The sequence below is a fragment of the Triticum urartu genome, chromosome 2, assembly GCF_003073215.2.
Source record: "Triticum urartu cultivar G1812 chromosome 2, Tu2.1, whole genome shotgun sequence".
NCBI classification, from domain to species: domain Eukaryota; kingdom Viridiplantae; phylum Streptophyta; class Magnoliopsida; order Poales; family Poaceae; genus Triticum; species Triticum urartu.
Genome location: NC_053023.1, coordinates 79,159,555 through 79,172,011, shown reverse-complemented (window position 1 = coordinate 79,172,011; position 12,457 = coordinate 79,159,555). Strand labels below are relative to the sequence as shown.

General features: G+C 43.8%; 1 protein-coding gene across 1 annotated transcript; it reads right to left on the bottom strand.

The window, feature by feature from the left end:
* Window positions 1-6,691: 6,691 nt before the first annotated feature.
* Window positions 6,692-7,577, bottom strand: LOC125541105 (cytochrome b561 and DOMON domain-containing protein At5g47530-like). The gene has a single exon (XM_048704585.1). It carries the CDS (start codon window positions 7,500-7,502, stop codon window positions 6,876-6,878), a length of 627 nt encoding a protein of 208 aa, XP_048560542.1. The 5' UTR covers window positions 7,503-7,577; the 3' UTR covers window positions 6,692-6,875.
* Window positions 7,578-12,457: the final 4,880 nt, after the last annotated feature.

The window sequence follows — 12,457 nt, the reverse complement described above, 5'->3', positions numbered from 1 at the left end:
CTCCAAATCACCTCAATTTTGGCACAGATGATCTCTTCCACAAACAAAACTAGGTTTCCAAGTTTTTGTATTTTTTTGAATTTATAATGCCCTCTAGACTAACTGCTGAAAACATCGGTCTATGCCTCAAGGGGGCATTGTAAAATAAATTTTTTCAAAATTTTCTTTCATAGACATGTTTGGCACATGTGGATCACCATGTACAAGAAAATTTGGGTGATTTGGAGGTGATGGAAAAATTCACCTTTTTTCAAAAACTGGCTTAAGTTAAGACCAAATGGTCCCTCCGGAATGCGGGCATTTTTTCGACCACCTCCAAATCACCTCAATTTTGGCACAGATGATCTCTTCCACAAACAAAACTAGGTTTCCAAGTTTTTGTATTTTTTTGAATTTATAATGCCCTCTAGACTAACTGCTGAAAACATCGGTCTATGCCTCAAGGGGGCATTGTAAAATAAATTTTTTCAAAATTTTCTTTCATAGACATGTTTGGCACATGTGGATCACCATGTACAAGAAAATTTGGGTGATTTGGAGGTGATGGAAAAATTCACCTTTTTTCAAAAACTGGCTTAAGTTAAGACCAAATGGTCCCTCCGGAATGCGGGCATTTTTTCGACCACCTCCAAATCACCTCAATTTTGGCACAGATGATCTCTTCCACAAACAAAACTAGGTTTCCAAGTTTTTGTATTTTTTTGAATTTATAATGCCCTCTAGACTAACTGCTGAAAACATCGGTCTATGCCTCAAGGGGGCATTGTAAAATAAATTTTTTCAAAATTTTCTTTCATAGACATGTTTGGCACATGTGGATCACCATGTACAAGAAAATTTGGGTGATTTGGAGGTGATGGAAAAATTCACCTTTTTTCAAAAACTGGCTTAAGTTAAGACCAAATGGTCCCTCCGGAATGCGGGCATTTTTTCGACCACCTCCAAATCACCTCAATTTTGGCACAGATGATCTCTTCCACAAACAAAACTAGGTTTCCAAGTTTTTGTATTTTTTTGAATTTTTTTGAATTTATAATACCCTCTAGACTGACTGCTGAAAACATCAGTCTATGCCTCAAGGGGGCATTGTAAAATAATTTTTTTCAAAATTTTCTTTCATAGACATGTTTGGCACATGTGGGTCACCATGTACAAGAAAATTTGGGTGATTTGGAGGTGGTGGAAAAATTCACCTTTTTTCAAAAACTGGCTTAAGTTAGACAAAATGGTCCCTCCGAAATGCCGGCATTTTTTCGACCACCTCCAAATCACCTCAATTTTGGCACACATGATCTCTTCCACAAACAAAACTAGGTTTCCAAGTTTTTGTATTTTTTTGAATTTATAATGCCCTCTAGACTGACTGCTGAAAACATCGGTCTATGCCTCAAGGGGGCATTGTAAAATAATTTTTTTTCAAAATTTTCTTTCATGGACATGTTTGGCACATGTGGGTCACCATGTACAAGATAATTTGGGACCTGCATGCAAGAGTCGGGGACCTGCATGTGAATAGTGATTCATCAAGGCCTTGACAGCTACTGGCACAGCGGCTGCCGCCCGATTTGCATGCAGCGAAGATGAACGTGCATGGAGGTTTCTCAAAGATTTCCAAGCACACCCCAGTGGGCCCCGCTTATTTAAAAAATACGTCAGTCATTATTGCTCTGTAAATGAAGAATATGCATGACAACCATAGTAAGGGTGAAGAATCATATTCATCCTACAATGAGGACCAACGCTTGCTAAAATCACCTCGATGAAGGTATTTAAGCAGGTAAAGGAGCTGCTCGAGGGGCGAGGTGGGACTATTTTTAGTTAGACGAGAACAACGCGCGAGATCGTACGCGACGTGGGCCGTCCGGAGCTGCAACCTCGGATGGGCCGGTGTTTGGGTCGACGTAGGAAAACGGCCTGCCATGCATGCATGGCGTCGGTAGTCTCGCCTAAACGATGGACACGCACCGAGCCAGCCATGCAGACCGTGGGATCGCGCGGGAGATCCGTCTGGCAGCCATGTGTGCGTGCAGAAATACATCACAATAATTATTCTACTCGACAATAACAAGTGCTCCATGCTAGCCCTTATTCCTGTTCGAAATACATCATCATTCTTAAAGTTGGACATCAAATGATACACACAAAAAATGGAAACGAAAGATGTCGAACTAATACTGTAACATGGCAGTACAACCGCACTTCACTAAATTACTGTCACGGTGAAATAGAATGTAAAGACCACGTCACACAAAGCTGAATGGCACACGACGTTCTCTGGCTCATCATCGATTCATGCTGTATGTAGATATCACAGTTCAGCCTCGAGATCCTACACAGAAGAATACAATAAATCACATGGACATCAATTATGTGTAAAACACATGCAAAAAATAAATATGAACATATTTCGTACCTCTAGCAATTTAGCGCATTTACGTCGACTGTGACCTGGTTTCTTGCAATAGCCACAGATATTCTATGATCTTGACTTCTTTGTCTTTGCCTGCAGCCTTTTCTTCGGTGCACCTCGTCCTGGCACATGCACGGGATCCAGAACCTTATCAACTTTCTCCGAGTGCGGCATCAACGGGCCAAACCTAATGTTGTTATGCTGAGCATTAGTTGACTCCTTGCTGTCAGCTTGTTCAAAACTTGATTGCTTGCCATGATGTTGTGCTTGCAAAAGCATCTTTAAACGGTGATAGTCCTCATCAGAGTGGCATGCCTTGAAACTTGCGGCGTGACTACAATTCCGCAACTCGCGGTACCTCTGCAGGCTTATCGAATAGTCATACATCTGGTTTTTTCTGGTAGGTGTGTATGCACATTTTGCATTCATAGTCCACCTAGTGGGAATGCAACAACCTGGCAGAATTGTTTGTTTTAAAATCCCCCATATGTAAAAAATGTGGGAACATGGTGTGCCTGCGCATTCCAGCTTACGCAAGAACAACTCACCCTGTGCAAAAGACCTCCTTGCTCTTCAATGCGCACTCCAAACTTTTTATCCATTCTTTCCTGCTTGGACACAACATAAGTGGAATCTTCTGATCCATCTAGTATCTCTCTGATCTGACATTTGCTGACAGCATCTATGCTCCATAAGACCATCTTAAAGACACTAGGTGTGAAAACTGTTGCGGCGTGTTTCTCAAGCGGCGAAGCATTTTCCTCTGTAAATGGAACGGACTCCAAGGCTTCGACGTCATGGAGAGCTTCGTTAATCCGCCGCGACGCAAGGCAACGCTCATAGTGCTCTAGCATTTCAAACAACGACATCTTACCCTCAAGATGCGTATGTAGCACAGAGTTCAAGCTCTCACTCCTCTGATTGCTGCTCAATCCTAGGAAACAACGCCCCTCAAGATATGGAGCACACCACAACTTTCTCATCTGATACAGCCAAGACTCCTCACTGGTTACTTTATTCCGTTGTAAGAATTGTATCCATTTTATCTCATGCTCTTCAATGGAAGAAGTATCATAAATGAAAGATCTGAATTCCTCCTTTATGTCGTCATCATGCAGATGGCGTACAATGTTCTGCTGAATGTGCCATATACATAGTCTATGGTTTGAGTCTGGCCAGACCACCCTTATTGCTCTCTGCATTGCAAGGTCCCCATCTGTGATCACAGATATCGGATGTTTATGTGCCATGCAATCAGAAAAGGTCCGCAACATCCACTCGTATGCCTGGCTTGTTTCATGAGAAATTATACCACAGCCAAAAATAACAGTGCTGCGGTGGTGATTCAACCCGACAAACGGCACGAATGGCATATTGTATTTGTTGGTTCTGTATGTGCTATTGAAAACAATGACGTCTCCGAAAGCCTCGTAGTCAAGTCGCGACTGACTATCATCCCAGAACAGTCCCTTCAGATGGCCATGCTCGTCTACCAAGTACTTGAAGAAAAAAAATCCACATCTCGCTCTCGCCTCACCATCATGTGCATGATCACCGTATTAGCATCACCGGCACTGATTGTCTCCTGCTTATTAGCATGGCAGAAATTATAAACGTCCCTCTTTATGCATCCAACCTTATCAAATCCACCGTATTGAAAGCACAAAATATCCATAATACGGTATTTTCGGATCCCACATTTTTCCATGTCCGCAATGTCCGCTTTCTGCTCATCGCTAATTTGTCTGTGCGAACGCAGTAGACAAGAAAGATCCCGTGGGGCTAGAGGATGGCTGTGCTCATCGATGAAATCCTTGACAAACCACCGACCGGTTTCCTCCTGTCTCGTAATGACCAATTTAGCATTACACCCAACACGAGTTAAACTTTGTGGCCTCCTCTTTCTATCTTCCATCTTTCTTTTATGTGCTTCTCTTCGCGAAACCCTTGACGACTACACACAATTTTCCTTAAAATTATGTACTTGTTGGATCCATCCCACTCAACGTAGCTTTTCCTCACACTAAAACCTTTTTCAAGAGCATATTTGTTGTAGAATTCATAGCCTTCAGCCTCACTATCAAACATCTTGCTGACAACTTTTACATACTCGAACATACTCTCATCACTTGCATACGCCATGTCTTCCTGCATATGACATGTGAGGGAAACCAATCATCAACATCTTTCTGTTTATCAATGTTGCAGGTGTAAAATAGCTCATAGGCAAAGACAAGTGCATGAAAAAGACTTTGCTCGTTTGACATGTGAGGGAAACCAATCATCAACGTCCAACAAGTAGTATCTCATCTTCCTTTAAACTATATTTCATGCACTATGCAAACCTAAAGTGATGATGACTTTAATAAACTAAATTAAGTGAACTATGGAACCAGTATCTCATCTTTCTTTAGTATATATCATCTCAAACGTCAAGTAAGTCACTTTTTTCTGCGGTACCAAAGGAAGTAAGCAATGCCCTCAACATCTTACTTAAACAAACATGATGCGATTAGCTCAAGAGAAACTATGCCATGATGAAGCTTTCCATTCGTTGTTCTAGTCCATACCCGGATCTTGTGGGGTTGAGGTTGTACTACATGCACGGTGGAGGGGCGCAACGGCCAAGAGAACGAGCAGAACGCCAAGCCGAATTCATACCTTAAGGATGGTATGCGCGAAGAGATGGGATCGCCCGCCGCGGTCGCCGCCGATTCAGCCGGCGCAGATCCGGCCTTCTTCTTCTTCGGTGATGGCATGGGGGGCTGGGGTTGGTTGGGTGGAGGACGAGGACGATGAATTTATTCCTCTCGCCGGGCAGGTCGAGGACGGAGAAGGTCAGGAGCGGCGAGCGGCGACGAATAGATCGGAGGAGGATTCTGAACTGGATCGAGTAGACATGGATCTGGTCCTCAGGTGATCGGTTCAAGAAAAGATATTTCCCCCTGGACCATTATGCCCTTATCGCAATTAACATATTAAATTTAATCAATTAAAATTCCCCGCAAGATCTGACGGCTAATAAAAATCAGACGTGATCAGACATGTAAGTACTGCTAAATACTCCGAGTACTAACCCAATCACCGTAAAACAGCTCTATTGGCTTTGCTATATGTCTGAACAGCAGGTCATCAATCATGCACAAGAAGATTGTAGGTTTCATGGGATACAAAATTGAAGTTAAAAGAGTGTTGCGGAAATATCTATGAAAAATTATCTATGCACGAATTATCTTGAGCGTATTTTCAAGTTTCAATTGCATAGCATTCCTTGCCAGTCTACTTCATGCATGTGTTGGGGACAGAGCTCGACGAGCATAACGAGGCAATAAACAATAGTGAACAGTGTGCATAGGAGACAACATTTCATTGCCCAATGCAACATGACTATTTTATTAGCTATGGTATAGCATCAAATATGATCATATTTAGCACATGCATGGCTTCTAACCCTCTAAGGGCATCTTCAATGGTTGTAAGATAGTTGTTGGTAGATTTTGCCACATAGGATTTTTAATGATGTGTCATATAATAAATGAGGGAAGAGAGAAAGGTTGTATGTACATGAACCAACACCCTTTGCACAAACTCCAATGTAGAATGAGAGAGCACCTTATTTATTATCTCACATCCTATTGGGCAAACTACATATAACCCATTGGAGTTGTTGTATGTTAAGGTGTTGGTTGATGACATGACATATTTTATCAACAAGCTAACATACAATCTGTTGGAGATGCCCTAAATTGTTCCCGCCATCAAACTAAATTGTTCCTGCCATGCAATAGTTTACTCACCATGCACATATCTCCATACGCGGTGTCCTGAGATGAACGGTTCTGAGCATGGGTTCGGGTGGATCATGGTCCCAAGCAATATTTTCGGACCTGGACGGCAGCCATGACAAGATGCCGAAGATGACATCGGAAGGGAGGTAAGGCGGCCGCGGCGACTCGGTGGTGAGAATCCGCTTTGCCGTCCGCGGCCGAGGAGGAGATGCCGGGACATCGTCGGCAGATCGTTTGATCGCCATGGTTGAATTGATGTGCCTTATTTATAAAGGCTTTGAGGCGCAAAGACGAGCTACGGACGATCGGCGCTCAAACATGCCTGAGGTAGGTTCTGGTGGGTTATATATATGGACCGGGATTTTGGAATTCTAGCGTGAGACGGTTTGGATTCCGATTCGGCGAACTCAGGCACAGCCCCGCAGGCATCTGAATCCGCATCGTCTTCTTTCCACCCGCTATAATTTGCGTTCTCTAAATCTGGGGTATGCCGCGACCACAAATTACAGACAGTACGTATTCATAACTCTGCGCCGAGCGCTGATTACAAGCATTCATATTCATATATCGACATATATAGGGAGCGAGATGGCTCGCGGGCACATACATACGGAACAGACGACACGCGTATAGTACGAAATAAGCATACCTAGGAACGTACTCCGTATATGTTACTTTCACTTGCTGAAATCGATGGTGCCCGTGGAGAGCACGTTATCCCCGGTGGTGGGGTGCGCCGCCGGCACGTCGTCCACCACGGAGCCCCCCTGCTGCCAGACGTGGGTGAACTTGCTCCCCTTCCCGGGCAGCGCGACCGTCGCGTACACGACCATCTCCTTGCCGTTCTTGGCGTACTCGGCCGCCACGTCCGACACGGGGAACGCCAGCTCGGCGCCGTCCGCGGGCGCCATGGACGGCGCGTAGCTGTCCAGCATCGTCGGGTACGCGACGAGGCTGCCGTTGGAGTGCCGGAACGCCACCACGGCCTGCGTGCCCACCATGCCCGTGCCGTTGGGGTTGAGCCCCCACGCCACCCACCCGCCGGCCTTGCTCGTCTGCGGCGCGCGGAACGCCACGGCGACCGAGTTGCCCTCGGCCGTGTAGTTGTAGTGCAGCGTGGTGCCGAGGCGCGGCAGGGCGGTGCACGACGCGTAGAGCTGGTTGCTCGAGAAGGTGTGGCTCGCGCATGACGACGACGCCTGTGCGTTGGCCGGAGAGAATGATGAGGCGGCGATGGCCGCGAGCAGGAAGAGGGAGAGAGACATGGCCGCAGTGCCAGTGGAGTGGAGAGCTGAAGCTGCCATTTCTTGGGAGAAAATGATGGAGTTGCTGTCTGTGGAGTGTGGAGTGGCACAATGAGATGGTACTGGCTAGCTAGTGCAGTGGGGTTAGAGGAAAGGAGATGGGGGTTTTAAAGGGGCTAGGGTTTGGTGGGGAAGATGAGAGTTGCTTGGAAATGTACAAGTGACACAAGTGAACCACGTCTGACATGGGATCAACTGGGTAGGTGACCTACATATTGGATCACCGGCCATTGTACTTATCGGACGGCAATACTCGTGGAACGTTAGTTGGCGTCATGCTGGAGTGGTAAGAGCATGTACAATGGTAGACGCTTATCTAGGTGCTTAAACAGAAAACAATAAATAGCAAAAGGTTTAAAAATCCCCAAGCGTTATCTGCTCCAACGCTGGAGCTAACCATGGGCGCTAAATACGTGTGAAAAACAACGCTCGTGCCTCATCTCGTGGGCTAAAAAGAGGCAAGCGCTCGCTGCCTTTCTTTGCGTCGCTGCGGCTCCGGGCGCCAGGAATCGAGGACGTAACTGACGATCGGACTGGAAATTATTCCTAGCGTCCACCCTTAGCGCCTAGCGTTGAAGATGCCCTAAATAGCTCCGCGCAGCATACCGCAACCGAAATACTCTTTCCATCTGAGAATTAACAAATCCTTAGTTGATTTTATAAATTTGTTTATACGTATGTAAAAATGTCCACTTTTTGTGTTGATTAGTTCAGTTAGTGTGAAAGTATATAGTACTATTGTGTGGACCCAGAAATAACTAAATCTCGGTTGAATAGATCTAAGAAAATGTTTGCTGTATTGTAACAATATGTTCATCTTGTGCAACAATATGCAAGGGTCTGTTCAAAAAAAATTATAAAACCTTGCACGGGTTTTACGTCGGATCGACTGAGGAGAATATCAAATGTTTGTTGGAAATTACGCATCTGTAGTTGTTGTATATTTACCGCTCAGTGCCCTTGTAAAATATTTTGAAAATAGTTAAATGATTTTATTATATATTTTTGGAAACATATCTAAGCATTTTGAGAATAGTTAATCGATATTGTCGTAGTATTTTGCTGAATTCTATAGTATTATTTAATATATGTATGGATGATAATTTCTTACTCCCTCTATTTAGATATATTATAACCGAGCATCTTACCAGCCCTCCCAGGCTATCAGTGTTTGCAGTTGTTGGATCGTTATTTTTGGATGTTTCAACCGTCCGATTCGCTGTGAACCAAACCACCGAGCGCTAATCCACAGGGCCGCGAAACTGGGCCTAATGGGCTTTAATCCAGCGTAGGGCGAAGTACAGACACAACGACGGTTCAGCAACAACCTGATTCACCTCTTCTGCTTCTTCAACCTCGGCACGCCCATGATCTCGCGATTAGGGTTTTGTTTGCCGCCGCCACTCCTCTCCTCATGCGTCGTCGACAGCTGCAGCCACCCCGCCGCCTCCTCCTTCCCTCTCCTGGTCCCTTTCCAAGTTTGTCCGCGTCGCCTCCCATCCTCCTTGCTGCGTTCGTCCATCATCTTCTCTCCTCCTTGTCCCGTGGTTCACACTTCTCTTGACTTCACAACGGCGAAACCCTTCTCATCCCATGGTTGCACGAGGAAACTGTGACGAGCACTCCTCGTCTGTCTTGGTGGCGTGAGGGATCTCCTCTTGCGTCGTCGTCGAGCATGTATAAATATCAGTTTCTACATTTTAGATAGGCCAGCGAGGTAAATTTTCACCATGGAGAAGGCTGAATCATGGTTTCTCTTTGTTGTGCACTATCCTTTAGTGCAGTCCAAAATATTTCACCTGACAGGCAGAATTGAGGGAACTAGAATGGGGCAAGGACCTTTATGCATCGGCTAACACAACAACAGTGCCCAGTGACATTCACTTGACCTTCGATTCCAACCTTAAAGTCCAAGGTCCTGCTTTCGCAGTATTTTGCGTTGCCTTTTATACATTACCAACAATGTGCTTTCTTTCTGGCTGCATAACAACACTTTGTGGTCTGGACTCTGGAATATGCCTGCAACAATCGAGTCAAAATGAATATTTACTGAAGTTTGCAGCATTTATGTAAACTGCAGTTTTTGATCTGTCATACCACCATTGTTTTCAGATGTATGAATTAACGCCTATTTTCTTTCTCCCATTTACAGCGCAAAGAAGTTGGAAATTTCTGTAGTCCCCAAGTAAATCATTGATTGATTATATATTGCTCTTTGGTTTAGAAAAATTAAAACATACTCCCTCTTTGTGCTATATATACTGCTCAATATTCGTTGCTATCAATAATAGAATTGATAGTGTGTGTGATTTCCCTCTTTGTGCACAAATACTTAACTTGCATTTTGATATTGGCCACCCTTTGGTTACTACATACTTATCCAGATGACTGTAGCAAGTCTTTTTTTGGTGGAACTATAGGAAGTCTCTGTTTCATAGCATTCTATCATTGCTTTCCTTTCCTCTAGAACAAGAACACAAAGTATTTTATGAGATCTTTGGCTCTTCCTACATGAAATTTGCCATGTAACTATGGTTCCTGAAAGTACAACATAAATTTGTTTATCTAGACTCGTATGATTTATTACTTGGACAAATAGCGTAAGCATATTGGCCTATGGCAATGTTGCTGCAGATTCCAGTGTTCGCATTTGCCACCTTGATTTCCCTTTTAGACGGTTTTAATAAGACCATCACATGGGTTAATTGGTCAGGAGGGGCCAACATCCTGCAAGATATGGTGCTGTAAAATGAATGTCGAATTTGTCCAGCTAATCAGGTGAGTGTAGTACAGTACCCTCGTCTGTTCATATCTTTTTTTTGTTGCGATGGTTGAACTCGTAATTATGTTGCTTAGTTGTAGTAGATTGCCATACTGCCCATACATGTGTTGTCTCTAGAGCTTCAGAAACCTATGATGATACAGGTTGCTTGAATGGTCAACTCCATTGCTGGCTATCTTTTAATCCTACGATGCTTCTTGCATTATCTACTTCAGTGAGAAATTGTTATATGCAAGGAAACAAGCTTGAAGTTAATTTGGAACAGACATAAATACATTCAGTCCAATAGTCAATTAGTATAACACCGGCAACATTTGACTTGCTACTTTTGATTTTCGAGTCATCCATTAATCCTATGTCGCTGACCCAGTGCAATTGCTTCTTAGGATCGGACTGCATTTTGCCTATCATGCTATCAATTGTTTCAGATATTGTCTCTAGATCTGTGCTTCATCTTCTTACCGCATGAGACGTCTTCCCATATTTGTCTGAATGAACTAAGTTACACCAAAGATATCTTATGACAATCCATCTTAATCAGTGCTATGACTATCGCCCTCTATCTTGCTGGCTATTTCTGATTTGACTTTAATGGCCTCAGTGATCCAAAACCCTTAGGTGATTCTTCCATGTTTGATATTATTTACGGAGTAGGAAATTTTGATACAAACAAGCGTATTTATTTAGTACATGCATGTGTAACCAGTTTCCTGTCGTTTTAATACTCACATCACCTGTCAAAGGTGAAAAAAAATATCTTTCTTTAGTTCTTCACCGACAGTCCATGGTTCTCGGGAGTCTGTACTGAAACGCCTTACAAAGAAGATAAGAAAAGCTTACACAACTTCTCTGTAGTATTTAGCTTTTCCTTTTATCATTGTGTATTTGTAGATGATCTTTTTACAGCATTGTGCGCTAGATGATGATTATGAACATTTTCAGTACCAGCTATGCTGATGAGTTGAAGGTTGTACTCGTAGTAGCAGCATGATGATCCTTTTTCCCACCCGAACAGATATAATACCATATTATTTACTACTGTATTGGGTGTCTTGTTTCAAAAGAAAATGAAATACTTTCGTGAAATAACTCATTCGAGTTTATTTATCATAAATTTAAGATAGACGGGCGCAGCAACGCGCGCCATCAATGATCTAGTTCCATATTATAGTGCGTGAATGTAGTGCGCATAAGGGCCGATAGCCATGCATGCACAGGCAAGGGGCAATTGTCATGTCTTGGTATAGGGGCTACAAACACAGGTTGGGGTCTATAGATGTGCAGAGTGTGCGGCCCGCGTAGGGCCCGTAAATTTTGGGGTCCCAAATTTTTATATAGACCTATGTATATTTCTAGGCGCTGGGTCATGCATGTCCTCCTGGGCGCTGAGTCGAGTGTCCTAGCTTCCTAGGCCGCCTGCTCGATGCGTTGGACATTTGACGATCGCTGGCTTTCTGGCAACCGTGTGGACGCCTCGATCAAAAACCATGTGGCCGCGTCGAAACGAGATATCGATCGCTTCCAGAGGCAGGCAAGACGGCACGTCCAGAGCTGGCGACTGGCGACACAGTAACATGCGGGGCAACAAGCATGCCGCTTCTGATTAACTTCGTCTGACCAACATGTTCCTCTCGCCAAAACAGGTAGTCGGCTACCTCTGGCTTGTCCTCCTAATTAATTTCGGCTCGTATAGCCCTACTCCTAATTCCTAAATTCTAATTCACTTTTGGTAGGGATCGTTACCTTGTTAGAGATCGGTTCTTGCCTCTTTGATTAAAGATCATAGTATAGCAGTTCAATCGGACAGGACACGAAACTAGGGTATGAATTTTTTATGTATCCAAGTGTTATGTAAGATATTATACCATATACATTTTAATTACTTGTTGGTTCATTTTTCTAGTGAGATAGGGTCTCATCTTTTAGTTTCGCACAGGGCCTTGTAAAATATTTATATCATATACATTTTAATTGCTTATTAGTTTATTTTTCTAATGAGATAGGGTCTCATTTTTTTAGTTTCACACATGGCCTTGGATTTTACCGGCCCGGCCTTGACAAACAAGACGCACTATAAAGGGGAATGAGGGAGTATTTTCTTCTCCCAAGCACAAAGTGTGATGCGCCATCTCGCCCAACATTTGTGTGTCATTTGAGAGTTATTTACGCAAAA

What these genes read in the sequence shown, in the direction of transcription:
- LOC125541105 (XM_048704585.1), bottom strand. Translation starts at nt 7,502, where the DNA reads ATGGCAGCTTCAGCTCTCCACTCCACTGGCACTGCGGCCATGTCTCTC.